At 39.1% G+C, this 27,225-nt stretch overlaps 3 protein-coding genes across 5 annotated transcripts; 1 reads left to right on the top strand and 2 right to left on the bottom strand.

Annotated features, from left to right (window-relative positions):
- Positions 1-951: 951 nt before the first annotated feature.
- On the top strand, positions 952-4,633 carry taf12 (TAF12 RNA polymerase II, TATA box binding protein (TBP)-associated factor). The gene is made up of 6 exons (XM_046046124.1): positions 952-1,106; positions 1,759-1,987; positions 2,472-2,549; positions 2,866-2,980; positions 3,942-4,030; positions 4,156-4,633. The coding sequence occupies exons 2-6, from the start codon at positions 1,910-1,912 to the stop codon at positions 4,189-4,191; spliced, it is 396 nt and encodes a 131-aa protein (XP_045902080.1). The 5' UTR covers positions 952-1,106; positions 1,759-1,909; the 3' UTR covers positions 4,192-4,633.
- A 602-nt stretch (positions 4,634-5,235) lies between these two features.
- Positions 5,236-9,361, bottom strand: rab42b (RAB42, member RAS oncogene family). Its single transcript, XM_046046123.1, has 2 exons — positions 8,235-9,361; positions 5,236-7,335 (listed from the first exon to the last, which is right to left on the bottom strand). The coding sequence occupies exons 1-2, from the start codon at positions 8,450-8,452 to the stop codon at positions 6,885-6,887; spliced, it is 669 nt and encodes a 222-aa protein (XP_045902079.1). The 5' UTR covers positions 8,453-9,361; the 3' UTR covers positions 5,236-6,884.
- A 134-nt stretch (positions 9,362-9,495) lies between these two features.
- Positions 9,496-23,504, bottom strand: LOC123969020 (CTP synthase 1-like). Of its 3 annotated transcripts, none has more exons than XM_046046119.1 (18): positions 23,281-23,501; positions 21,870-22,047; positions 21,432-21,602; positions 21,176-21,276; positions 20,587-20,706; positions 20,346-20,429; positions 20,034-20,114; positions 17,856-18,007; positions 17,430-17,562; positions 17,141-17,229; positions 16,197-16,291; positions 14,361-14,423; positions 14,179-14,222; positions 13,992-14,088; positions 13,844-13,899; positions 12,059-12,155; positions 11,645-11,789; positions 9,496-11,054 (listed from the first exon to the last, which is right to left on the bottom strand). In XM_046046119.1, exons 2-18 carry the CDS (start codon positions 22,033-22,035, stop codon positions 10,982-10,984), a joined length of 1,767 nt encoding a protein of 588 aa, XP_045902075.1. In that variant the 5' UTR covers positions 22,036-22,047; positions 23,281-23,501; the 3' UTR covers positions 9,496-10,981. The 3 variants fall into 3 exon arrangements, with proteins under 3 accessions (XP_045902075.1, XP_045902076.1, XP_045902077.1); XM_046046120.1 differs by having other exon boundaries at positions 20,587-20,703; positions 23,281-23,500; XM_046046121.1 differs by lacking the exon at positions 20,034-20,114 and having other exon boundaries at positions 23,281-23,504.
- Positions 23,505-27,225: the final 3,721 nt, after the last annotated feature.

Raw genomic sequence — 27,225 nt, 5'->3', positions numbered from 1 at the left:
TGAACATGGTACAAATAAAAAACATGTTAGAAAGATGTAGAGTAAATACCTGTCAGTGTAACAAACAAAAAAAGTCTATTTGTGTACGCTACCTAAAGCCATACACAGTCGTAACCTTATCTGTAAAAATGTGTATCCTATATTTAACAATTGGCTGAAAATAGGACCCTCATATGCTCCGGCTTCCTCCCACCGTCCAAAGACATGCGGACTAGGTTAATTGGTGACCCTAAATTGTCTTTAGGTGTGAGTGTGAGCGTGAGTGGTTGTTTGTCTATGTGTGGCCCTGCGATGGATTGGCGACCTGTCCAGGGTGTACCCCACCTTTCACCCGATGTCAGCTGGGATTGGCTCCAGCCCCCTGAGACCCTGTACGCAGGATAAGCGGTTGACGATGGATGGATGGATGGATGGATGGAGGACCCTCATATTCTTGGGAGAGTAGGCGGGCACATTTTATGAATTCTTTAACTCCTTATGTAAATGATAATCACTGCTAGGATATCTATAACTTCATTTAGGGACAAATAATATATTCATAAATTTTGGTGTTTGCATTGTAATAAGCTTACTTACCAGAAAATAAACGAATTTTCTTCAAATTATGTTTGCTTTATGAACATGCTTTATTGTCATTATTTTACGTATTATTAGTAATAAGCTATTATGATTATTAGTAAGCTGTTATTAATGGTATAGACTTCTGTCTATTTTTGTATTGCCTGTTTAGTTATATTGTTTTTGTATTGTTGTTTGTTTATTCATTGTTTAATTCAAGGAAAGGTCTACACCATTCCTGTCCTTGTATAATTATCTAGCGTGTTTGCGTTCACAGCACTGTATCCTCTGGGACCAGAGGTCGGTTTTATTAATGAAAATCAGTTTACTAATCTTGGTGTAGTTATACAAACTTTCCAGCAGATGGCAGAGGAGAGTTGAAATGTTGCCACCGGAAATGGACACGAACAAAGCGGAAATATTGAAATATTTGTTCGGTGATTTTACTAGCTGTGTAGAGTCTATTTGAAGACGTCTTTCTGTATCAGACTTAGTCATTGTCGTCGCAACGACGCCGAAACATGGACAGATAGTGTTTGTTTAATTGGGTAAGTTGACCATTTAGAGCGTAATTTTAGGATGCAGCTTGTACAGAGCCGCGCCGCTAGGTTAGCTGCTAATGTTAGCCTGTCCGGCTAAATTCAAAGCTTGATAGCTGCTATTGTTTTTAGCACATATCATATGTTAGCGAAGGTATTTTACTTGTTTGCTTTATTGGTTGAAGCTGCACGGCCGCTTAATAGTTTACTGTCTGATCTTTTTATTTTACGTGTGTGGTATTATTTAGCTAACTTGGTTTATATTTTGAGTAGATCCTTCAGTGTTGTTTACGGTTAACGTTATGTATCTTCATGTATCTAATAAGACTGATATTGATAGTAACTATTTCTACTGCACTGTTCAAAACAAAGGGTTTTTTTACATGGGGGAAAGATGAAAACATCAGCACTGCGATTAAATATAAACGATGAGGCAAAAATAAAAAATTAAAGATTATAAAATCAACGAGTAAAATAAACTAATCGAGTACATAATACATGTTAGGACTGGAAAAACAAAATATAAGACTAACATTAATAAATGGCTTATTCATAAAGATTATGCTAGCAGGTTTATCAACGCATTGCCTCTTTGATGCTATTTTTTGTACTTCACTGTACATTTGTACACTGTACAACTGTTCATTTCTGTTTTCCCCAGATATACGGACGTGGTCCCTGTAAAAGATAATCCTTCACTGTGCTCATCTTGGACTGTCACTAAGTACTCTGACACACACAGGTGTAGACAAACAACAGTTTTGCCTCTTGTGAAACTCCAGAGTAGACCCATCTTTCCTGTGGCCACCAGTATGGCTAACAGCACAGCAGCAGCAGTGAAAGTTATGCCCCCAGGCCCTGCTGGCAGAAGTAGTCCAGAGGGATCTCAGGTCAGTTCATTTTTTTTACTCACCACACCCAAAACTCTGCTGCCGATGGGCTCTGTTGGGTTGCTGCATCAGCATCTGTATAGAGTCCCACTGACACTTTCTTCTGGATAACTGTATGTTATCCAGAAGAAAGTCAGTTGCATACTGTAGAATTTAGGGAGTAACATTCATATACGTTGTGTGTTGATTTATTGCATCATTTTGAGATTAGCCCAGGTTGTGCAGTTTTCTAACAGACTCACAGTCTACTAATTACAGTCCCTCTGGCTCCACTTTCTTTTACAACATTCGCTATTAATCATGTTTCAGCCCCATAGCTCATTTTGAGTCTCACCTTTAAATGTAAAAAAAAAAAAAAAAGCCTTGTGGGTTCCCCATTGTCATTTTTGCATTTAGTCATTAGACTACTGTAGAGGGCACACAACATCTGCACACCTGTTCTCTTTTGTAATGAAGTGAATGGATACATCTGCTATATTTCCAGGTGCTCAGTAAGAAGAAGCTTCAGGACCTGGTGAGAGAGATCGATCCAAATGAGCAGCTGGATGAAGATGTTGAGGAGGTCTGTCAGTGGTTTATATGCAGTTATGAATCAAATCTGCACTTTGATTTTTTTCGTAAGCGTAGTAAACATAAGTAGCAGGGGAGCTTTTGGTGTGAAATTAATACCACTTGCTTCCTCCAGGTTCTTGTTGCTCTAAAGCTTCCCTAACATACTGCCACATCCATCATTTGGAAATATTATTCTATTGAAAGTCTGGCTGCATGATAAATGGTTTGAGCAGCTAGAAATATGAGGGATTTTCCAGCTGGTGTGAAATGTTGTTCTCCTTTACTGAACGCGATTGATGGTTTTCAAAATGCCTGTTCCCTCTCAGATGCTGCTACAAATTGCAGATGACTTTATAGAGAGTGTAGTGACAGCGGCCTGTCAACTGGCACGCCATCGCAAGTCCAACACCTTGGAGGTGAAGGATGTTCAGTTACATCTTGGTAAGTTGCTGTTGGCTTTTTTCAAAGGTTGGAGTACCTAATGTGTAAGGGTGGGTTTAGTGTGTCTCAAGTAAGAAAATCTCAAGAATACATGATATGATGGTCAGCTTGTAATCACTGGTGGATAATTGCTTTCAAAAATGATCTCATGATGATGCTTCGTATCATGCAGATTTGATGTGTGATTCATTCATTTCTTAGCCCTAAATGTTATCCCATTAATTTTATCCATAATGATATTTATGTTCAAATATGACCATTACATTTGATGTAAAAATGGATTTACCAATCCTGTCAATTTAAAAAAAACAATACTGTATCAAAAGTGCATTTAAATTGACAACTACCATCACCTGTATCCACAACAATGATATTTCAATGACCAAGAAAATTGAACGGAGCAGATTTATTCCTTTTGAATCTTCTGACAGGTGCCATCTCAAAAGGAAGCCTTCGTGGATCCATGTGTTGTACAGAAAATACAAAAACAAAGATCGTTGAAAATGTTATGCCAATAAAATGGCATGTTTTCCACCCTTGATTTAAAGTAATTTGTGCTCTTTGACTGCAAACAGTCAATCAGAAAATGCAAAAGCTTCCCAAGAAATGTAGTTTTAGGGTAACATGGATACTAAATGATTGGCTGGTACACTGTAGTCTCTGCTGCTTTGCTGTGTTCAATTTAAAGCAAAGTTATGGATAGTCAAGACAGTTGTGGAAGGTGAAATTATTTGCTTTATAGCCCTGACAACATTATTAACAGTTTTTGGAAACAAGATGGAAGTTAGTTCTTGTGAGTTTGACACTTCTGCTGATAGACTGAAGAACCAACAAGGAAATATAGCCCTGAAAGCAAATGTCCTTGTTAGATTTCTGAAGTGATGTCACTGAATATCTGTTAGGAGTCCTGACTAGTTCATACAGCTGGTGTCCCGCTAACATTGTGCATTGCTTTTCCCAGAGCGCCAGTGGAACATGTGGATTCCTGGTTATGGCTCAGATGAGATCCGGCCGTTCAAGAAGGCTTGTACCACAGAGGCTCACAAACAGGTGAGAATAGAAGGCTTTGTTTCTTTTGGACATGTTACAATATTCCTATTAATGGTAATGTAGAGTGTACATGGGTAGATGAAAATTACAACTGTTCTAACTGTTTACATTTGTTTTCATTTCAGAGAATGGCGCTTATCCGCAAGACAACCAAAAAGTAGCAAGGCTACACCAATATGTTGTACCCACTCTGTTCATTCTCTTTTCTATTTGGTTTTTAGTTTGATCCTTTCCTACTGGGATTGTTTTTGACTAATGAAGAAGAAAGACATGGTTTGGGTGTTGTTGTTTTTTTGACATTAGATAGTGTGTTATTGTCATGACCTTTTAGTGTTTTGCCAGCACCATCACACAATAATGTAATTCTTGTCTCTGATTCTGTTTTGTTGCCATTAAGCTAAACCTGGCAGAACTATACATTGCATTTTTGTCAATAAACATTTACTGGAATACTTCTTTTGGATGATGACCACTGCTGTCTCCAGTTTACCTTTTGATACTCTAGAACATTTGGATGTGAATGTTACCTCTGCCTCCTTAAAATGAATATTTGTTGTCATCTTGCCAATAATAAATAATAATAACCGTTGAGTATGTAAGAGATTATGGCTCCCCTGTTTACTCATACAATGTTGTTAATATTTTTTTTAATAAAAAGAGGGTCAATAATACCAAATTCCTACTGCAAATGGCGGCCACAAATACAGTTCTCAACTCGATTCTTTGTCTATGTTCTTAGACATGTATGTGCTGTATTATTACTGAATGTAGTAGGTTTTATTACATTAACACATTTATTTCAAACATTCTTGTAAATTAAATTTTTTACTTTGGTCTCTTTCAGAATATTACATCAAATATAATGATAGAAGTTCTGTTCCCCGGATGTTGACTTTTCACACTGTCAGATTAAAAAATAAATAAATTACTGATATTATTAAACACAGATGTTTCGGAGTATGGCATTTATTGCCGACTGAACTGAGAAAAAGTTAGCCACTGGAAGGGTAAGGAAGGGTTATGTTTGAGTTTGTAGGCGAGGATTATAGCTTGTAACTAATTCTAGTAACTAGTTAATTTTTAGTGCTTGCAACTAGTTATCTTAGTAGATGACTGCTCTTTTTTTGGAGGCAGAACATTTAAAATTATGAAATATAATCAGTTCACTGTGTATTTGCAGAGAACCAAAGACACGAACCAGTATACAAACAGTTGACAACCTGTCTTGTGTGAATCTTTAATCTGGGTGTCTTAGTAGTATAATCAATTGTATGTGTTCTGGTTGCAGAAACACAGGAGGCTGTTCATCTGCCAGATGAACAGTAATTGCAATAGAAACCTCTCACATTTCAAAAGAACCATATCTAAAGGTACCCTAGAGTTTTCATTCCATTAATTTCAACAACAGCACCTGAAAACAATCACTCACTCACGGGATGCAGTGCAATTATTGACGATGCAACAAAGCCTTTTCCAGAAAACTACTCTGGCCCAAAATATTAATTCACATAGAGCCTTAGGGTGATGTTTCTAATCTGAACCAAGGGACCCAATACCTTAACTGCTGCCATTCATGTACAGAATGAACAACATGGGCAAGAAAAACAAAAATTTCTGTGAGAAAAAAGCTAAATGTTGGTGCAGTTGTTCCCAACCTCTTTGGCCAGAGCTTACTTGCAACTCGTCATCACAAGTTACAACCTTGTGTGTGGGCATGAGCTGTGAGCAGTCTGACAAAATATAACATTTAGGCTGTAAGTAAAACAAAAATGCACTATAAAAAATTTGAAAATTTTAAGGCGCCTCATATATATCTCAAGACCTCTTAGGGCATCAGGATGCCCAGGTTGGCAACCAGTTTTCTACTGTACAGGTCTTGAGGTCCACAAAAAGAGAAGATGTGAATGCATCCCAACCCTTGTAGATTGAATGCACGGTGATGCAGTCACATACAACACTAATGGTTTTGGCTCAGTATGTCGTCATTACAACCCCCTGAACTGAGGTAACAACCTCATCAGTCCATGTTAATCTGGTCAGCTGTGGACCTCGGATCTCACACAGAGTGAACCTGCCTGTCGACTTTTTCAAGATCCTATAAATAAAAAAGCTATAGATGTTGCAGTTAAATAATAGTCTAAATGTAGCGATGCTAGCACCTCAGTAATCCTGAAAGAAGGCACACTGAGCTAAATTCTAACATGCTTCCAGTGATAATGTCAACATGCTGATGTTAAGCAGGTCATATTTACCAGGTTCACGATCTTGGTTTAGCCTGTTAGCAGGCTAACATTTGACAATTTGCAGGGAAAAGTACAGCTGAGGCTCATAGGAATGTCATTAGTTTTGCCGCTATTTACACACAAGTATTGGGCAAATTAAAATTTTGATCTGATAATGGCGCTACATGAAAAGTTAAGGGACCTTGAACACCTGTAACAAATTTCACAGCAATCCATCTAAAAATTGTTGAGACATTTCACCCAAAATTAAATGTCAACCTGCTAGTGGTGCTAGATGAAAAGTCATGGAATCACCAAAGTGAGTTTTTGACATTGCCACGCCACTATAATGGCTTAAAATAACAGTTAAACAAAACCGTCATTTATGAAGTTAAATCTTCACCTATTTCAGGAATGTCAAAGTATCATCAATAAGTCCCAGAGTGTTTTCTCAAATCAATGCTTAAGATTCTATCTTCACAACAAAGGTGCAAAACAATACATTTCAAATCTAAGTGTTTTACGATATCCACATTTTTACAGTATAATTTTGCCACAAATGCAACTTCCTAGGGGCTGATTTTGGCTCTACAGTAACATCAGTGTATGGGTGACCACCATCAGCCCACAGTTTAATCACAGCACTTCTTTTTGTTCTTGGGGGCTGTGCTGGGCTTTGCCAGGACTGCTCTTTGTAACTGCAGCGCCTGTGGTGCAACGCACTTGACTCCATCCCAGCCCTCTTGCAGCTCTACCTCTCCACTCAACAGACCCTGGTAGACACGTCGAGTCAGCAACTCAAAGGCATCCCTCACGTTCTGGCCTGTCTTGGCTGAGGCCTCCACGTAGGGCATCCCTAGCTGTCCGGCCAGTTTCTCAGCCTCTTCCTGGCTCACCACCCTTTCTCCCTGAGCATCTTGGTCACTCTTTTGGCCCACCAGGATGAACAGGACTTTATGCGGCTGCACCCGCTCGCACACCTCAGCATGCCACTCCTTAATATGGTCAAAGGAGGCTCGGTTGGTCATGTCAAACACCAGCAGGCCTCCGACCGAGTTGCGGTAATAAGACCGGGTCACTGACCTGAGGAAAGGAGAGAGACATGGGGTGGGTGGAGGTTTGAATTTCAACACATAAAAACCTCCCATAGCCATCAGTGGGTAGTGCAGAGTTCCAACTTTGCCACTAACTTATTTCCTGTTCCAGTGAGCAAATAATCAGCTGATCCTCTGCACTTTTTGGGTTAAGCTTTAGATAAGCTGATTGACAAATAGTCTGTTTCTTTGTAAGAAATTGATAAACCACTGTGTTTTTCTCACCCTAATCATGGAACTGTCAAGAGGCACATAGTTCCCCCATGAGTCACTGAATGTTTAAACCAAAGGAAAGGCTTGGTGCAGCAGCCAGTTGGTAACAACATACTTCTTCATTAGAATGCTTCAAACCGGATTTGGCTGAGCATTTAGCTTACTCATGTGGGATTAGCAAGCTAGAGATATCACGCAGAGAGGAGGTAAATACAAACAGGCACAGTTTGCAATTTGCTACAGTTCATTCAACTGGAGAACTGAAATAATGAATTTAGAGACATAATGAAACATGTTACTCGTAGTGTTTTTATTAAATATGCTGAGCAAGAAGAATAATGCCTATTTCCACTTAAAGCATTACACATACTGCATCTCTGTGCACATTGCACACTGATCTTGTGAGGGTGACAGGGTCATAGCTGAAAGCAAACACTGATGAACAGCTCCTGTGTGAATGAAATAACCAGTGGTAGTTTATTTGAATATATTTGCATGCACGAGTCATTTATTTAATTTTCATCATAAGAACTGTGCTTTTTTATTATACAATGAGTTATAGAACAGAATCCAAGAATCAGAAATTTGCATTTGGATTGGTGTTAAGCTATGATTAGGTCCAATGTAAAAGACAGACACCATGTCCCCATATTTCACAAGAGGTTTCATCCTCACCTGAACCTCTCCTGTCCAGCTGTGTCCCAGTACTGCAGCTTGACACGGACACCCGGCTCCACCTCCAGGAAGTGAACATAAAAGTCTACACCCACTGTCTGGTTAATGGTCTCCAGGAACAAGTCTTCAGTGTAGCGCTTCAGTAAGGAGGACTTGCCCACTGTGGAGTCCCCCAGCATGATGATCCTGAACTGGTACTGCCACAAAGTCAGGTCCATTGTTGCGGTTAGTGGGAAAAGAGGGGTGAAGACAGGGGAATGTAGAGAAACCACAGCAGCCACTCCTTATAAATCTCACAATCAGTAGAGCAGTCTGTGTTCACAGTCATCCCAAACTCCTATGCCATTGGTGGCTGCAGCAAAAGTCCCTCAGTCTCATTCCCGTGGTGGTTCGTCAAATCCTCTAAAGCAGGTATGTAGAAAAATGTGTCCCACAAAGTAGAGCCCAGTATTGCTGCCGTTCTCGTCTGAGGTGCTGATCCTTACTGCTACTGTAAACATGTGCATGAGTGTGCTATGCAGGGGTGTGGACTTCTAAAGTTTGCCTGTTGATACTTGATAAAAGGTGGGGCAAGAGCACAAGGACACAGGGAGGGCCAGATGTGGGAGAAAGGGGAGGCGGGACGGGTAATAAGGAAGTAGTGTATTTACATATAAAATCAAACTGGAGTTTCCTGCTGACACCAGCTCATAGATACATGTAAAGTAAAGGTGAGTGAACGGTTTGCCCACACAATTTTCTGCAATTCTTATCTTCAGACTTTATGATCTTGTCTGTAGAGTGTACATTGCCACATAAAAAGAGAAGTTGATAACAATACAGATTTACATCCCCTGGGAAATGCTAGGAAAGGCTCAGGATATGCAGTTCTACAATAGGTTTGAGGTATAATGCTATATTTACATGAAATGTTTTAGTGATGACTACCTTTTCACTTGCATGAATTTAGTCAGCTAGACAAGTTTGTTTACATTATTTCTGTAAACCTAAGCTGCTACCTTTTGACATTTTGAGGTGCAATGACTAGGATGGCCTCTAGGGGCTGCTTGAGTGGCTTTAGACTTTTTGTTTTGTATGTAAATACACTGGGAACCAGAGGTTTCAAGTAATTCCAAAGGACACTGAAAACACTGCTATCAATGAAGACAAAGCGTTTCAATCTCTGTAAGACATGTGACTGTATGAATGCATGTTGCTTTACAGTTTCAAAATTCAAGTGTCAGATAGTGGTAAAAAGCAGAAATGCTCAGCTCCACTAGAATAAAGACAAGAGGAATAAAAATCTATTTATTCAGAATGAACTCACACATCCCATCCCATGCATTTGGACATCATAAATATACACAATATGACTTTTTTATACAGTTGGGTCAACAGATAAATGAAGGCATTAGCAGCAATGTCTGAAATACCCAGGTCTAGTTATTACTTGCCAAGCCAACAAGCGAAAATGTAACTTGCAAGCTTGATGCATATCATCTACACTTGGCTGCTACTGATGTTTTGAGCTCAAATCTAGTTTTTTTTGTATCAGATCTCATATGCCAAGCTTTCTTTGTCAGTTAATATTGTTGACTAAGGGTAACTTTAAGTTGGCCCAATTATCAGATGACTATGCATTCATTTTAGGAAGTTCTGAGTCAGATGTCAAAACCATTATTGTTGATGTCAGCAGGCAAAATGTCTCAAACATAAAAGTCATGCAACCTGAACTAGTGAGTTCAGGTTTAAGGTCTAAAAACACCCAAAGTGCACAAATTTGCCTATTATAATGTTCATGCATAAGTTAAAACCCATACTCCTGGTGATTTGGGCTGCCTAAACAATTCACTAAGACAGAAAAATTCTTACCCCACTCACAAAAGCACAACTTTGTGGTCCAGTTAAATCTCACACTCGTACGGACTTGCATGTTCACTCCATGTAATACAGTGTAAAATTATTTGTAACCAGAATGGCATGTAGTTTATACACTTGTGTCATAACTCTTATGTCTAAGCTCATTAAACTTGAAAGGATAAATATATTAAACACATAAAATTGTAACATAAAATAACAAACATTAAAAGAGGTAAATGTATCAATGATATGTCTAATTGTCATGATATACAAAACTTTGGTGGTACAAGTCGCAAACAACTGTACGAAGTCATGTTTCTTATTAGTGTTTTCATACATTGGTTTGGATTGATATGCAGGATGTTTGCTCCGACAAGAAACCGGATTTCACAGACGCCGATTCCTAACCTAACCTTTTGTCACTGTTGCGATGCTTCTGTCAAACTGATCTGAGATAGTTCTATTCTGAGATAGTCCCAAATGTCTATAGTCAAGTCTCAGTTTTACTCATCATAATCTTTCGTTTCAAGACAATGCACATACGGTATACTGACAAGCTGATGTCTTCCAATTCATGTCTCACCCTATTCATATCTTTTCTCCATTCAACAAAAGGTATTCCACAATGTCCACATCTTTTCTTACAATTCCCCCATAAACACTTTATTCCAGCTTTCGCTTACTGCAGCAACTTTAAAGCCCCACAGAGCTGACACAAAGACATCCCTTTACCTTTGGAAAAACAGTAAAGATATAATACATTTTGTACCTATCGGAGCATTAAAAACAGTTTAGTCAAAGTGGTTTTGCTCTGTCAGTTAAGGGCAGATGATGATCAGCTCTTTTCTAAGCATTTATCTGCATGCGTGACACAAACACACACGACGACATGTGCTTTAGATTTAGGACTAAGAGGGGAACTTCAGCTCAGAGATGTCTACTTCCGGAGAGCTGCTGCCGCTGCTGCCACTGTAAGTGTCCCTGCAATGGGAGATGAATACATAAAATTAGTATTATAGCAATAATGCCTGACAGGGATTGTTTTATTTCTGATTGCAGGTGCAATGATGACATGACACAATGATAACTGTAAATTATAGCTGCAATACCCATGGGTCTTTTGATGTAATTACATTGCATAATAATACAGGAGATTATGACGCCGAATAAAAATATGCTCGTAAATTTTGATTTATGTTGACAATTCAACTAAATTCAATGATGCATAATACATACTTTATACACTATGAAATAAGATGCTGAAGTTCCCCATTTACGTAATTTACCACTCAAAGTTTAGGTAGATCTTAGATTTTAACCAATCAGCATTCATATCAGTTAAGAGATTAAATATGAAAAAAAGTGTTTAAATGTGATTTGATGACACTCCAAAAAGGCCCAGTTTTACATTGATTCCAGAGCCAGTGCAGAGAAAAAAAAAAATTTTAAAATAGAGCACTACAATTCTACACTTCAATTTAAATTTATTGTATAATGTATGTGTAATGCTGGTGTACCATACTGTAATTTTGTGGTTCCACTAAATAACATTTAAATACCACAGTGCTTACCGTGGAGAAAGGCGACAGCCCTTGGTCAGGTAGCTCTGGAGTTTTCCAGCAGCAGCCAGCAGCAGACCAAAGTATGGAGGAGAAGGTTTTATGGGCCTTGAGGTGAACTCTGGATGGTACTGAACTCCAACAAAGTAACAGTGATCTAAAATATCAAAGAGAGGTCAGTTATTACAGATATATTGACCTTCACCACATAAGGCTACATATACCAGTTAGCATGTGGCTTGTCTAAAAACCACATCGCTAACATTTATACATGTAACAAAGAAGGATAAATTCAGGAAAAGCATGTTTAAGAAACAGTAAAGATGGCAGGAGTACATTCTAAAGATCAGGCAGGTGAAAGCGTATATATAACATGTATTCATTAGCAACAGCATGTGGATGTTTGGTTTTAATAGTTCCACTCACCCTCTAATTCAATGACCTCCATTCTCTCTCCTTCCACGTCCTGGCCGACAAACTGAAGACCCTTTTTTTCAAAGTGGTGCTTCAGCTCAGGGTTCACCTACAATGAGCAAAGACTCAATGAGTCAGGGAAGGCTTCTGAGAAATAAGGTTTTGATCTTATAATACTTCAACACTAGATCTGGACACAAAGATGAGAAGCACAGAGAGTAAAAGGTCACCTCACGTCCCTGCAACATGAACAGGCAAAAGTACAGTACTGTGCAAAGGTTTTAGGCAGGTGTAAAAAAACAAAAAAAACAAAAAAAAACAAAAGCTGTATATTAAGAATGCTGTCAAAAATAGACATGTCAACAGATTCCATTTATCAGTAAACAAAATGCAAAGTGAGTGAAGTGAGTACCTTCAAAAATAGCATACATTTTTCAAGGTACACTTGCAAAGTCAGGACGCAATAATTTTCTGAAACAAAAATAGCTATGTAGGACGACTGGGTGAGGAACATACCTGTGGCCAAATTGTCATATCACAGACATGAAAACAAGGCTATGCATGAAAACACTTAACTGGGGTGCAGATAAATGGCAGCAGGTGCCCTGGACTGATGAGTCAAAATTTTAAATATTTGGCTGCAGTGGAAGGTAGTTTGTTTGCCAAAGGGCTACAGAGTTGTACAAGAATGACCGTCTGCAGGCAACAGTGAAGCATGGTGGAGGGTCCTTGCAAGTTTGGGGCAGCATTTCTGCAAACGGAATTGGGGATTTGGTCAGAATTGCTGGTCTCCTCAGTGCTGAACAATACAGGCAGATACTTATCCATCACGCAGTACCATCAGGGAGGCATCTGATTGGCCCCAAATCTATTCAGTAGCATGACAATGACCTCAAACATACAGCAAAAGGTCTTAAGAACTATCTTCAGCATAAAGAAGAACAAGGAGTCCAGGAAGTGATGGTATGGTCTCCAGAGCTCTGATCTCAACATTATCAGCAGGGCGGGGGTCCAGGGAGAGCAGAAGGGATGAGCACCGTTTCCGGTAGCGTAACTAAAACAACACGTTATTATGCAAAATTCGCTTTTAACTTTTATTATAGCCTACTAAATAATGTTCTTCTACAATACGCCTGATAGAATTATTTAAATGTATTCATTACATGGTTGTTTGTTTGTTATAGCCTACAGTTTACTAACTGAGTTACTATTAACTTTAAAATGTAGGCTATTTGACGGTTTTGATCTGTAATGAAATTAAGCTATTGTAATATTAATAAACCCCATAACTGCCACATCTATCGTTGTCATCATTGAGTTTGAAGTGCTCCCACACAGCTGAGTTCGTCGGCATTTTGTTTTCCTTTGATGAAAGCAGGTAAAAAAAAAAAAAAAAAAGACAGAATAATCGAATCCCAAAATTGAAAATCAAATACCTATCCAATGAACGAATATTTGAGTCCAGCCCTAGGGATTACATGAAGAGAGAGCAGCAACTGAGGCGGCCTAAATCCACAGAACAACTGTGGGTAGTTCCTAGACATTTGGGCCAACCTACCTGCTGAGTTCCTGCAAAAACGATGTACAAGTGTACCTAGAAGACCTGATACTGTTTTGAGGGCAAATACTGATTTGATTTTCTTTTGTTCACTCACTTTGCATTGTGTTTATATATAAATATAATCTATTAAAATGTCTATTTTTTTTTTTTTTAAAACATTCTTACTTTTCAGCTTTTTTCCCCCCACACCTTTTTGTCAAAGACAAAAAGCTTCAAAACTGTGTTTTGGTCTCTACCTCAAATCTGTGTCTGTGCCTCTCCTCAACATATTCTACATCTCCGTACAGTTTTCCTAGAACAATGAAATATCAGTCATTAGCAACACAATAGCTGGAAAGACCAAAAAGTCAACAAGTCCACCATTCATTTAAAGTGGATACATACTCAATACACTGGTGCTGGATTTGAAAATGGTCCGCCTCTTCCCCAACCTCATAGTCCCACCCATCTGTCCTGGGTTGTGCTCTGGCATGTCGATCACCTGTCGAGATAAAACAGGATGGTAAAACCATTCTGGTGAAGACTTCGCTGATATGATGTGATGTGAGCATGACAGAAAAAGATAACCTACCACGGGGTATTTGGATTCTGGATTAAATTCTGTGGAATTGGCGTCTGAAAAAGATAAGCGAAACTGATCTAAACTCAAATCGACAGCCCAACAGGTCTAAGGTTCTTTCATCATTAAATTAGAAACCACAGGAATCAAATGTTTCTTAGCAGTGTCCCCAGCGGAACTGCGTAATTACTCACCTTCCCATCCGAGAACATTGCGGGCGAACTCGCACACTGCCAGCTGCATGCCCAAACATACCCCTGCACAAAACAAGACCAGCAGGATTTTTGCATAATGAGAGCACTATTGTAAGGATTCATACATAAAGGACTGAACAAGATCCCCACTGTGCAAACCACTTACCTGACTAACACTACAGTATTTGCATAAGATTATACAGTGCTAATAAAACGTATTCATCTCTCTTTGGACTTTTTCCATGTGTCATTATTTTTACAACTTTGAATGTTGAAAAGTAGATGAATTAAGCAAAGAAAAAAAATGATTCTTTGATGTCTGATAAATCCCTGCAAATGGATCTCAATTACGTACAACTGAGTAGTGCCTTTCAGGTCTATATTCATAGATGGAGTGTGTCAGTCTGTAACAACTTTATGCACGGTCCTGAAAACAAAATTTTCTCATTTGTCTATGCCTAATTGCTCAAACTCAGGTAAAGTCGCATGGAGATTGTTCTTGAACAGCAATTTTCAAATGCCTTATTTTCTCAATTACTTTGCGTTCTGGACTCTGATGTGGCCATCAAATACATAAACATTGTTTTTCATTCTATACAGCTGTGGCTCTGTATATCGGGTTGATGTTTTGCAGGAAAGTGCATTTTAGTTACAGTTCCTGGGCACACTGTGTCAGCTTTTCTTTTTTTATAGATTTTTCTGCATCTTGCTAAATTAATTTTGCCCCTTCACAAACCTTTCAGGGCTTGTTGCACAGAAGCATCCCCATGGCATGCTGCTGCCATAGAGATGATAGACACTGAACCTAATATGCAACTTCTAAATAATCAGGTCTGCACCAGTGGTGATTTATTATTATTATAATATTTAATTTAAAGGGTATGTTTTTACTTTCACTTTTTTTATTAACCTAACCTATTAAGTCAAAAAATTAACTCCACTGTGATTCAGTCTTGTAAAATGGAATCAGTGTCAGCAAATAACTTCTTATGCTGGGAATCCACTGACTCCGTCTACGGCACGTTACGGCTGCGCCACGGTTTTGATGCGTCCATAGCCCCTCGTCAAAGTCCACTGGAAGCATGTCAGAAGCGTTTCAGCAGCGGAGCGTGCAGCCTGCCCCACCTTACTGACTTGTTATTAATTTGTCATTTTCGTGCTTCTGCTACTTTCTTCACAGCTATATGTGACCCAGTTTCGTTCCGTCAACTTCAGGCTGCATTTCCCACAGGGAGCATTTCAGAATCAGAGCATTTTGCCTGCATGACTTTGATGATATGTTTAGAGTTTGTTGATTTGGTAACCAGTGTTTGCATTTTGTGCTTCTACTATGATTAAGTAGGCTACGTAGTTTAATGAGTTCCTTTTGTGTCCGTTTTAACCGTGCTTATTGTTGTTTTATTTTGAAAATCGACCGGATTCTCTCTGCCGTTCTGTGTCTGACTTCCTGCCTGGTTCGATCTGCTCTGTGCTGCTTGACGCGGCTAGCAGCGAAAATAGGAGAGCCGCTTCTGAGACGCGCTGCGATCGCAGCTGGTGGACTCACGACCATTGACTTTAATGGCCGCGATTAGCTCCAGCAACCGCGGCGCACCCATAACGCGCCGTAGACGGAGTCAGTGGATTTTAGGGGTTAGAGTTTTTTTATCCACAGTACTGCAAGTATCAATCTGAATACCAAAAAGCACTGCCATATCTAAAGCAATAGTCAACAAAAAGGAGAGAATGACATGTTTTATGTCTAGGCCTCAGTTTTGCTCATAGCATGAAATCTTAAAAATATGATATAATTAAGTGGAATGCAGAATTTATGAGACAAAGTAGAACCTCGTTTACCCAGCAATGGCTTATTCTGTTTCCTTGCCCAGTTAATAGCAAGCATTTTGCCTTCCGTCCCTCTCACACCAAAACCTCCTGGTACCAACACACCACTGTGGGAAGGAAGAAAGCAATGATGGTCTCAGTTCATCTCATAAATTAGTCCAGAGTATTGTTGACACAACCATTACACAATCTAAAACACCTGTATGCAGAGACACATTACTAATAAACTGACTGAGAAAGACAAAGCTAAAGTAGCCCTTGTACATGACATCTATTATTTGACTAAACAGAAATGCCTCTTGAAAGACTGCTGCCAGCACAAATTTGTATTAGCAGACTATGCAGAGAAAGAAAATAATATGGATGTAGTTAGGTGATGATGGAAATATAACTTGTACTTCCTTGTAAGCTTTTGTGTGCAAGGGATATTAATTGCAATACCCCCATTCACACAATATCATTTTCCTGAAGACAGTTATGTATAAGAAATCACAAATAATTATTAGAAAAGTTATTTAAGTCTTCAGTCTTCAATTCCTCTGTCACTCCAGATTTGGAGGTAGTCTAACATGCTAGGCAGCTACTGTAATAACCATCAGGTTAGTAAATTAGTTCAATAACATACTAATGGCTACTAAACTAGCTTGCTATCTAGCCGGCATTTGCTTTTCTGCATTTGAGATATAATGTAGTAAGAAATAATAGTTCATAAAACAAAAACCCAATGCTTCAATAACACAATTGTCCATTTTTGCAATCTAGAGTTTAACAGTACATTGCAGATATAATCTAATAATAAAACATGGCAAATGTCATGAAGCTGGATAACCCCCTAGGCGTGAAAGCACTCTGCTGCCATCATGTGGTAGAGTGTAAAACTTAATATTAACAGTTTCAAGTATTCAACATTGTCCAAGTTTATTGGCGCTTGTGTTCTCCCAGCTTTGTCTACTCACTCAGAACTGCAGAGCTTTTGCCAGGCTTCATGATATTTTACTGGCTCATCTTGCAGAGTGGTAGTCTCCAGGTCTGCAGAGTCTATGTACTGTGGTAATAATTTGGAAGGGAATCAGTCAACATCATGGCCAACAGGCTAACTTCTGTATACATATGGGAACATACGTTAGTCGTTATGCCTGTTTTAAAAGTATTTGTAACGACAATCAACACATAAACTGCAAAGCAGAGCAGCTAAATCCAGAAATCAATTAAAAAAAATAACAAAAGTGTGAAATGTTTTCATACCTTGACCTCTAGTTTGTGATTAATGGCCAGGGCTGAGTGCTCTAGGGCCTTGATAACGGAGGTGTAGGAGTCTGCTAACTTTGTGTATTTCCCCACTAGGGCTATGGAAACATGCTCCAAGAGACGGTCAGATCTGAGAAGAGAGGAAGAGATGAATCATGGTACTGACCTGGTGCACCACTTCTAGTCAAAGAAAAAAAAATGGTCAGCATGGTGACCTCCACAGTACACGGAGGAACATTTGTCTTTCAGAGTTCGCCATTCTTTGGTTTGTAACCCAAATCCCAGAGATGACAAAGTGCCTGAGTGACTTAATAGTTCCAGAACGGATAATGGTTAATAATTTGTATTGATTTGTGTGCTTTTCCTTTCAACCCTTAAACAAGACACAGGCACAGAAAAAGTTAACAATTAAGTCTTCCTCACCTGTCAGCCATCTCCTTCCACTTTGTGAGCATCTTCCTGGGCCTCCTCTCGATAGGCAGGTTCAGCCGCTGACAGAGGTAGCTCACAACCCCCTGGTCCTCCAGCAGCAGAGGCACTCTGTAGACTGAGGAGACGTCTTGGACACAGATCACCTGGAAAGAATTATGAAAACATGTTCTTTCAGCTTTATTTCTTAAATTACAAAAAAAAGGTAGAGCAATGTTAACATTTTTATGTTAACTTTACCTGTGCCGCCCTTTGTAATATTTTTTATTTGTAAGGATTCTCACCTTTTGAGGCTACAAGTTCCCAGAGTACATGAGGAGCTTTGTGTGCAGTGGACGGTGCAACAATATAGTTGCATGGCTCTTACATCCCAGTGGATAGCCGACCAACTGACCAGCCAGTGCCAGTCACATTCCCACATCATCGGGAAATGATTTAATCAAGTATCACTCGATCCTAATTGATATTAGCATACAATGAAGTAGCAGTTATCCTTCCTTACTTAGCTCATATCGTTCTTATATGTACTATATACCTCTTGTATGATAAAATACAACAAAACAATACCACAGCTGCAGATGTAGGGACAACATGGATTATACCAGATAGAGTTGTGGTCAAAAGTTTGCAAACCCTTGGAGAATTGGTAATATATATCCCATGTGTAAAGACAACAAGCGTGAGTGGGCAAAACACATGACTTTTATTTCTTATGAGATTCACATTGAACTGTAGGTCATAACGGAATGGCACAGTCATAAAACAAAAAATGGCTACAAAGAAAAAAAAAAATGACCCGACCACTTTTCAAAAGTCTGCATACCCCTTAGTTCTTAATACTGTGTATTGCCACCTTTAGCGTCAATGACATGTAGTAAATTAAAAACATCTAGTCTTTTGTAATAGTTGTCTATGAAGCCCCAAATTTTTGCAGGTCGTATAGCTGCCCATTCATCTTGGCAAAATGCCCCCAGGTCATGCAAAGTCTTTGGTCGTCTTGAATGAACCTTACATTTGAGATCTCCCCAGAGTGGCTCAATGATATTAAGGTCAGGAGACTGTGATGGCCACTCCAGAACCTTTACCTTTTTCTGCGTTAACCACTGGAGAGTTAACTTGGCCTTGTGCTTTGGGTTATCATGCTGGAAAGTCCAAGAGCATCCCATGCGCAGCTTCCGTGCAGAAGAATGCAAATTGTCTGCCTGTATTTTCTGATAACGTGCTACATTCATCTTGCCATCAATTTTCACAAGTGCCTTTAGAGCTCACACACCCCAAAACATTTTAGTGAAGCCTCACAGCTTTTGAAGCTGTGTCAAGGTATTGTCGGGCATATTGTAACCGGGCTTTTTTTGTGGCATTGGTGCAGTAAAAGCTTCTTTCTGGCAACTTATCCAGCGTATTTTTGTTCAAGTACCATCATATTGTGCTCCTTGCAACAACCATCTTTTTCCAGAGCAGACTGTATTTTTCCTGAGGTTACCTGTGGGTTTTTCCTTGTATCCTGGACAATTCTTCTCACAGTTTTGGCTGAAATCTTTGGTCTACCTGACCTTGGCTTGGAATCAAGAGATCCCAGAATGTTCCACTTCTTAGTAAGTGATTGAACAGTACTGACTAGTATTTACAAGGCTTTGGAAATCTTTTTATATTCTTTTCCATCTTTATAAAGCTTTTGACAGTTCTTTTCTGCTCCCCATAGCTCAGTATCTAGCCTGCTCAGTGCATCCATTTGAGAGCTGACAAACTCATTGACTATTTATACACAGACACTAATTTTAAAAGCCACAGGTGTGAGAAATTAACTTTAAATGGCCATTTTCACCTGTCTGTGTCACTTTGTGTTGTGTGTCTGTAACAAGCCCAAACAGTCAAGGGTATGTAAACTTTTGATCAGGGCCATTTGGGTGATTTATGTTATCATTATTATTTAAAACAACTATGTAAAAAGAAATGTCTTTATATGATCAGTATCCTTAAATCAAAGTCAGTTATTTTGCATGATCAGTCATATTTTAAAAATCAATGCCAGAATTTCTGCCAGGGTTTCAAACTTATGAGCACAACTGTATTGACTTATGTTAGCAGAATGCCCTATGCAAAAAGCAAGTGTGTTTTTTTGTTTTACACACACACACACACACACACACACACACACACACACCCCATCACCTGTGTGGGCTCCACATGACAAAACATGGAGATCTTCTCCTTGACAGCCGTTTCTAGGGGCGATGAACAGCGGCACATAATCTGACAAGAATCAATGCTTATTTTTTATCATAACATACAACAGGACATGGGAATAATCTCAAAGATTCCTATGTAAACATCATATCTTGTATTTTAGGTCAGATTGTATTTGTTTGATGAGATGTACGTAACAAAGAATTATTGGTTATGGATTTCTACACATAAAGAGAGTTTTTATCTGGGGTGCAGGAGGGAATGCGAAGTTTAAGAACAAATTGTAATCTGACTCACCAAATCTGGAGACAAGCCCAGTCCTCTGAGCTCCCTCACACTGTTCTGGGTTGGTTTGGTTTTCTGCTCTCCTGTGGTATTGGGCTGAAGACACACACACACAAAAAAATCTCCTCAAATTGTAGCCCCTTTCCAACACAATTAAAAAATGAGTAAATTGAAAAATAAAACTTCAATTTGAAGCTAAAAGTATCCCTGGTGATGAATACGTGACATTCCGGTGTTCACAAGTGTGCCATACCTGTGGTATCAGGCTGACATGAATGTTGCAGAAGTTCTCCCTCTTCACCTTGAACTGGAACTGTCTGAAGGCCTCGATGAAGGGCATGCTCTCAATGTCCCCGACCGTGCCTCCCAGCTGCTGACAAAAGACACCAGCTTTGACCAAAGAGTTGCATGCGTGAACAAACATGTTGGTTATCAGCACCTTGCATAATCCTTTGAACTTGCAAAATGCCATCAGCTATACTATGCCTATAAACCTGACCTGACTGGTTTTGATGCATGCCATAGTAAAAGAACTAGTGGAGGTAAGGCTGCAAATATACTTAAGCTGAAATGCTTTTACAGTACATATTGTCAAACAAACACTCAAGTAATACCACTAAAATGACAAATGTTGCAGTGAACAGAAAAACAGTACAAAACAGTGTTTTATTTTGTGTACATTTAGCAATTTCTCCCAACTGCCAATATTTTCCATGGCTTCAGGCAACATGCTTGGTTTCATTTCTGTTTGAAAGCCTCCTCTTTTTCCTCTATAAACACACACTATCTACATATATTCCTGCTTAATGTGAACACAGACAAGTACCTAAGACCAACTTTACCTCTATGACACAAACTTGAGGCTCCACACCATCACAATCTACTGGGATCATGGCCTGCTTCATCACCCACTCCTGGATGGCATCTGTGATGTGGGGTACAACTGAAAACAGAATATAGAATAAAAGTCATAAAACCAATCAACACTACTCACTGGACATACTTGGTAAGGGAAATGCAGCTCATGCCACATTATCTGTCTGAAGAAACACTGAACACATGTTTTGGCACCAATCTAGAGTAGGTGCACTCACTCACCCTGTACAGTCTTGCCCAGGTAATCTCCCCTCCTCTCCTTGTTGATGACAGACTGGTAGATCTTTCCAGTGGTGAGGTTGTTGTCTCTGGTAAGACGGATGTCCAGGAAACGCTCATAGTTCCCCAAGTCTAGATCCACTTCCCCACCATCATCTAGAACAAAAACTTCACCTGCACAACACAGACATCAATTTATCATAGGGTTAGTGAAAAAGCAGATCTAAAAATGACAGAAATGCAGTGCTTTGCACACTGAAACAATAAATACCTATTGTATGGAAACAGCTTGCCCCTTGCCACCCATCTCAGTCTACCCTCTATGCCACATGTTGCCCCACCACATCTTGCCAAATATTAACTGCTGGACTGGATAAAAACAGCAGATGACACGTCAAGGACGATAAAAAGCAACCTTGTTGAATGCACTCAATTACTCACCATGTTCATAAGGTGAAAAGGTGCCCGCATCTATATTGATATATGGGTCGATTTTGATGGCTGTAACATGAAGTCCGCAGGACTTGAGGATTGTTCCCACGCTGCTGGCAATGATGCCCTTACCAATACCAGATATGACACCACCAGTAACCAGGATGTACTTCATAGTATGTGAAGACTAAACACAAAAACAAGGGGACATGTATTCAGTAAGTAACCTGCAAAAATACTATGCACAACACCTCCAAGGCACAAGTCCAACTCAAGTCGCTCAACCACATGTGTGATGAAGAGCTTATGCAATACACATTATGAGCTGTGAATGTACTCTATTACTCAAGTGGATTATAACACAACTACATTTACAGATGCTTATTAATTTTCACTGGATCACAGTTATCTAGCGGTCTGGTTTAGTCCTTTTTTCCCTGTGTTTTCAGACTTTTGCCATGTAATGTTACATAAGTTGAAACAGCCTTAGAAGACATCAATAACAGTCAAACTGGTGTGCTAACAGGTCAGTGGTTCTCAAACTTTTTCACATCAAAGACCCCTAAACTGACACAAATTAAACCACAGACCCCCATTTAATAAGATTTTGTCCTAGAGTCCCCCATCTGATGGAATTGTTGCTTTGACCCAAGTAGTCATACATTCTGTCATTGTGCTACTTATGGATGGAATTACAATGAAAATACAGTATTACCCTTTTACCTTGGAACCCACTCAAGGTCCCCACTTTTGAGAACCACTGTCCACACGTTACATTTCTGTGTTTTGAAACTTGAAGGTGGGCTACGCCTTTGTTTACATCTGGATCTCGAATTTGTTCCTTCACGTCAATATCCTGACACATAATGGATGGTGTCACTGAACGAGTAACGTTAAATTAAGCTGCTGGTATGTTACAGAAGACAGTCACTGCAGGTTTAACATTTAACCACATTATAATGAATGAAACGGCGGGAAATTCGATCGACCCAATCAGCACGCAAATGTCAAGTGACTTCTTTCTGGGTGACTTCAGTCCACTAATAATGACATGATGATGCCTTTTCTTAATTGTCACTAAGGGAGCACCCGATACTTACTTATATAAAGCTGTTATACTGGAGCGGCTTAGTTAACTTATACATCGTCTACAAATTGCCGCAAGCATTGCTTGCCACAACCAGTTCTGCAAAATGTACGTTATACCGGAATGTTAACCGACAGAGGTAAGGGAAATATGTACAGTCTGCGTGACTTACACAGCAACGAACAGCAGGTAAGTTAGCTAGCTGACTTAATTATGACCAATTTCGAGACGACAACGACCAACGTTAACTTAGCAGCCTTTTAACTTCAACCTTGTAACGTTAAGTGACTCTCTGGCACAAACATGGATGTCTTGCAAACCATACATACTTACCTGACAGCTAACGGTACAGAGAAAGACGGGGTCGATAAGTAGCGTTTAACTTTTGTAACTGTTTTGAATTTAACCAACTCCGGTTCTGTTTACGAAGCATCAGGCTCAACGTTCCTGCTGCAGTACAAACACGTGTCTCAGCTGCTGATCCACTTCTCTACGGTACAGCTTGTGTTCCTTCGTTTCAGGATTCCATGGAGGACTATATGCCCTTTTCACAGCCTGCCAGGCAAAACTTAGTCTGTTGACTCTCAGGATCCACCAATCAGGTGGATGAATTCGGGTTAGGTTGCCGAGAACGACTCATTGAGAGGCTGTACTCTGGGCGACAGTTTCCCAAAAATTTTCACCATATGACGTCACATATATATTGTATTGGAGTAAATTAAGTATTTCAAGGTCAATTCAAGTTATTGTAATACCATGGACGTTATTTTAAAAAATGCTTTATTGAAATCGGTTAATTATGTTGTCCTGTCACTGTACCGTTAGTGGACATATTTGCAATTACTGTGTATTTAATAACAGATATTTTACATAGGCATATTGTTAATTTTTTATTGTAATTTGCAATAATTGCATTTTATTTTTATTTTCTGTTACTATGCTTATTGTTTTGTACATCTGTTCATTATTTGTTCTTTCAAACGGCAGTGTCGCCACTAGATGGCGTAGAAGTGCTATGTTGCAATATTCATCAGATATCTAGGTTAAATTGAGCATTTAACATGCACAAGGTTACACACAAACGAATGCAGTGACTTATTGAGGAAAATAAGCCATCAGATATAGCAACAAAGACACTAATACTAATATAAGCATAGATACCCTTATAGATTCTGGTTTGGTCAAGTGAGGCACTACACAATAGAGCAAACGGCATTTATACAGCAACACTGTCAATTAGATATTAAAGTTTTCCTTCATGTATTCACTGTCCTGCTCATCCAGTTTTGCTGTGGGTAATGAGAGTGGTGATTCTAAGTAATTTCTGTCCATGATCTTGATCTAATTAAAGACCTCGTCCCTGCCACCTCATTTTCATAAGCTGTTCCCTTCAATTACATTTGACAAGTGAGCACAGACACATATTAACCTCCTGCATGAAGAGGTACTGTACTTCTCTTATCTCTCTGCAATCTTAAAATAACAGGGAGGGCAATTCAAATGTTATTCCACATCCCTGAATACACCTTTTGGAAAACACATCTGTGGATGACAGTGCACTTACCCACCTATAAATATCATCCTGTTTTCTGATACGGATGACAAGATAGTGCCATGCAAAGTCATTTTTTCCAGTGTGTTTTGGTCAAATGTCTGGCTCTTAAGTTAGCTGTGCAAGCTCATCCTTGTTTGTTATTGACTGTGTATATAATGTTTTTTACTTTCCAAAAAGAGCAAGAGAAACCAATAAATCTGGAGAGATCTGAAAAATGAATGAAACTTTACTCAAAATAATATATAATCATAACAATAATAATATATATAATATCTTTCAAAAGGGGAAATGGACCTAACCAAATTTGTCCATCGAAATCATGTTGGAACTCATACAAAATTGATTGCTGCTATGTGGACATAATGTCACATATAGCACTGCAGTCTTGTGAAACTGACTGAAGTGAAAACACAAAGTGACACGCTATTTTTAGTTTGGTCCGGAATTTTCTCTTTTGAATGAATAGTTTCATATTTTGGGGAATATGCTCATTTGCTTTCTTTCTAAAAACGAGAAGATTGATACCATTCATTTACAGCAAAGAAGTTGCTGCACCTGGCCGCTGTTTGAAATGTTTCCTGCACAAAAGTTTTTCATAAAGCAACAAGAAATTTCCCTTTATGTTGGGACAGAGAGTCAGGCTTAGGTCTGGCTAGCTGTTTAACCCATAGTTTATGCTAAATTACGCTAATTGCTTCCTGGCTCCAGCTCCATAATTAACACACAAACAGAGGAGTGGTATCGATCTTCTCATTTAACCCTATGAAAGCGAATAAGCATATTTCTCAAAATGTGGAACTATATTATATATATAACTTATATTCTTTAATGTTATCTGTGGTGCAGATTTTCTGCAGCTCAAATAAGAACAAAAAACGGTTATGTTTCCTTTTGCTAATGCATTGTTCTATTAAATAGCTCAAAAACATCTTGGCCTTTTTGACTCACATTAAAATTGATCTTGCTAAGTCCTCTAATTATTATGTTTTAGGAATATTAATTGAACACCTGTACCAATCTCCATTAAAAAGTTGTATGTAATGTGGTAGTATAAGCTAAACTGGTTCAAAATGTAAATGCAAAGTAAAATGTCCACAAGCTAAAATGGGATAGAAAAATTCCACCCAAGTAGAATATCAGTTTATGGCTGGCAACATTTTCTTTACCTCCACCCTGAGAAGTTAGATAGCACAAGGGTCAGATGTCATGAGCTGCTTCACTCTCCCAGACCTCCAGTGGCCTGGAGAGGTGCAACTCAAACAGACACACAAAGAAACAGTAGCCCACGTCCCCCTCACCCCATACACATTATTTATGAATGGGAGTGGTGCCTTTCCCTGTCCTCTTGAAGTTTTGGAATGTGCAAGATATCGATTTAAGACAGGAGCACAGATGGCTCTTAAGGCACAATGCAGCACATAACCATTCAGAGGAAAAGTGAGCTCTTGGGCAATTAGTGTCATTATGGCTGCTCATGTGCTTGGTGGGCTGGATAAAAAGTGGCTGTGGTGGCAAATTGTTAGTGCGGGACTGCAGCAGAGCAAAACCAAAGAACAAAAAAACAAAACAACACACTTTACAATTTTAACCAGGTGATGGACAGAATAAAGGGTTTATAGGGCTGCAAATAATTATTGATTAAAATCTACAATTTTAATTAATAAATTTAAAATGTCATAAATTGTTAAAAATAAATGGCTATCACAAATTCCCAGAGTCCATGGTGCTGTTGTAAAATATGCTTGATATTGACCAACAGTTCAAAACCCAAAGGTATTCAATTTAAACTCACATTTCAGAAACTAGGACCAGCAAATTTTATTGATTTTTATTGATTTTAACAATTAATCTGTTTTCAAAGTTTTTGTATATTAATTCTCTGTTGATCCACTGATCAAATAATTGACTAATCATTTCAGCACTAGTGTTAAAATATTAATTTGAGGCACCTGTCACTGAAGGAATCTACTTTTATTCATCATTATGTAATACTTGAATCAACGCTTTTGTATGAGATTAGAGGTATTTCTAAAAACAGAAGTTCTTGACACCAACACACAGCCACACACCCACATATATTCCTGACAGCTAAAGCACACATGTGAAAACAAGATTAGGTGCGGTTGTAAACAGGAACGAGACAATAGGCCCACTGAGAAATCCATCTCATAGACCTCTTGGGAAACCCACACTGAGAGTTTGTAGTCATTGTCTTAAACTTAGTTAATACTCTATTTATGCTACTTGTGTGTGTGTGTGTGTGTGTGTGTGTGCGTGTGCGTGTGTGTGTGTGCGCGTGCGTGTGTGTGTGTGCATGCACGCTTGTGTGCGAGTGTGATACCTACCATTCTCTTCACATTGTCTATAAGCCACAAGTTATTGAGAAAACAAATGTCAGTTGAAGGGCGTTGTCTGTTTGTCTGATTGTTAGTCTTTCCTCCTGTTACTTGGAGCAAGTCTAATTTGATTAAGAGCACCCGTGAAGAAAGGCATTGAGGAACAGAGTTTATTGGATAACGTGGGACAGAGGATGACAATAGAGAGATGAGAGGGAGTGAAATAGAGAGAAATAGAAAGTGAATGATATTGTGAGAGAGAAGGGTAGAGAGTCAATCGAATAGAGTGAAAGAGAGACTCTTCCCATGGGGGATGATACTCTGGATCGGTGCCCGGTATGCCACTGCACTGTCATCTGTGAGCTGCCTTTGTACATGTATGGAGGC

The sequence above is a fragment of the Micropterus dolomieu genome, linkage group LG03, assembly GCF_021292245.1.
Source record: "Micropterus dolomieu isolate WLL.071019.BEF.003 ecotype Adirondacks linkage group LG03, ASM2129224v1, whole genome shotgun sequence".
Lineage (NCBI taxonomy): Eukaryota > Metazoa > Chordata > Actinopteri > Centrarchiformes > Centrarchidae > Micropterus > Micropterus dolomieu.
Note: the sequence above shows the minus strand (reverse complement) of the source record. Positions and strands in the feature narration are given on the sequence as shown.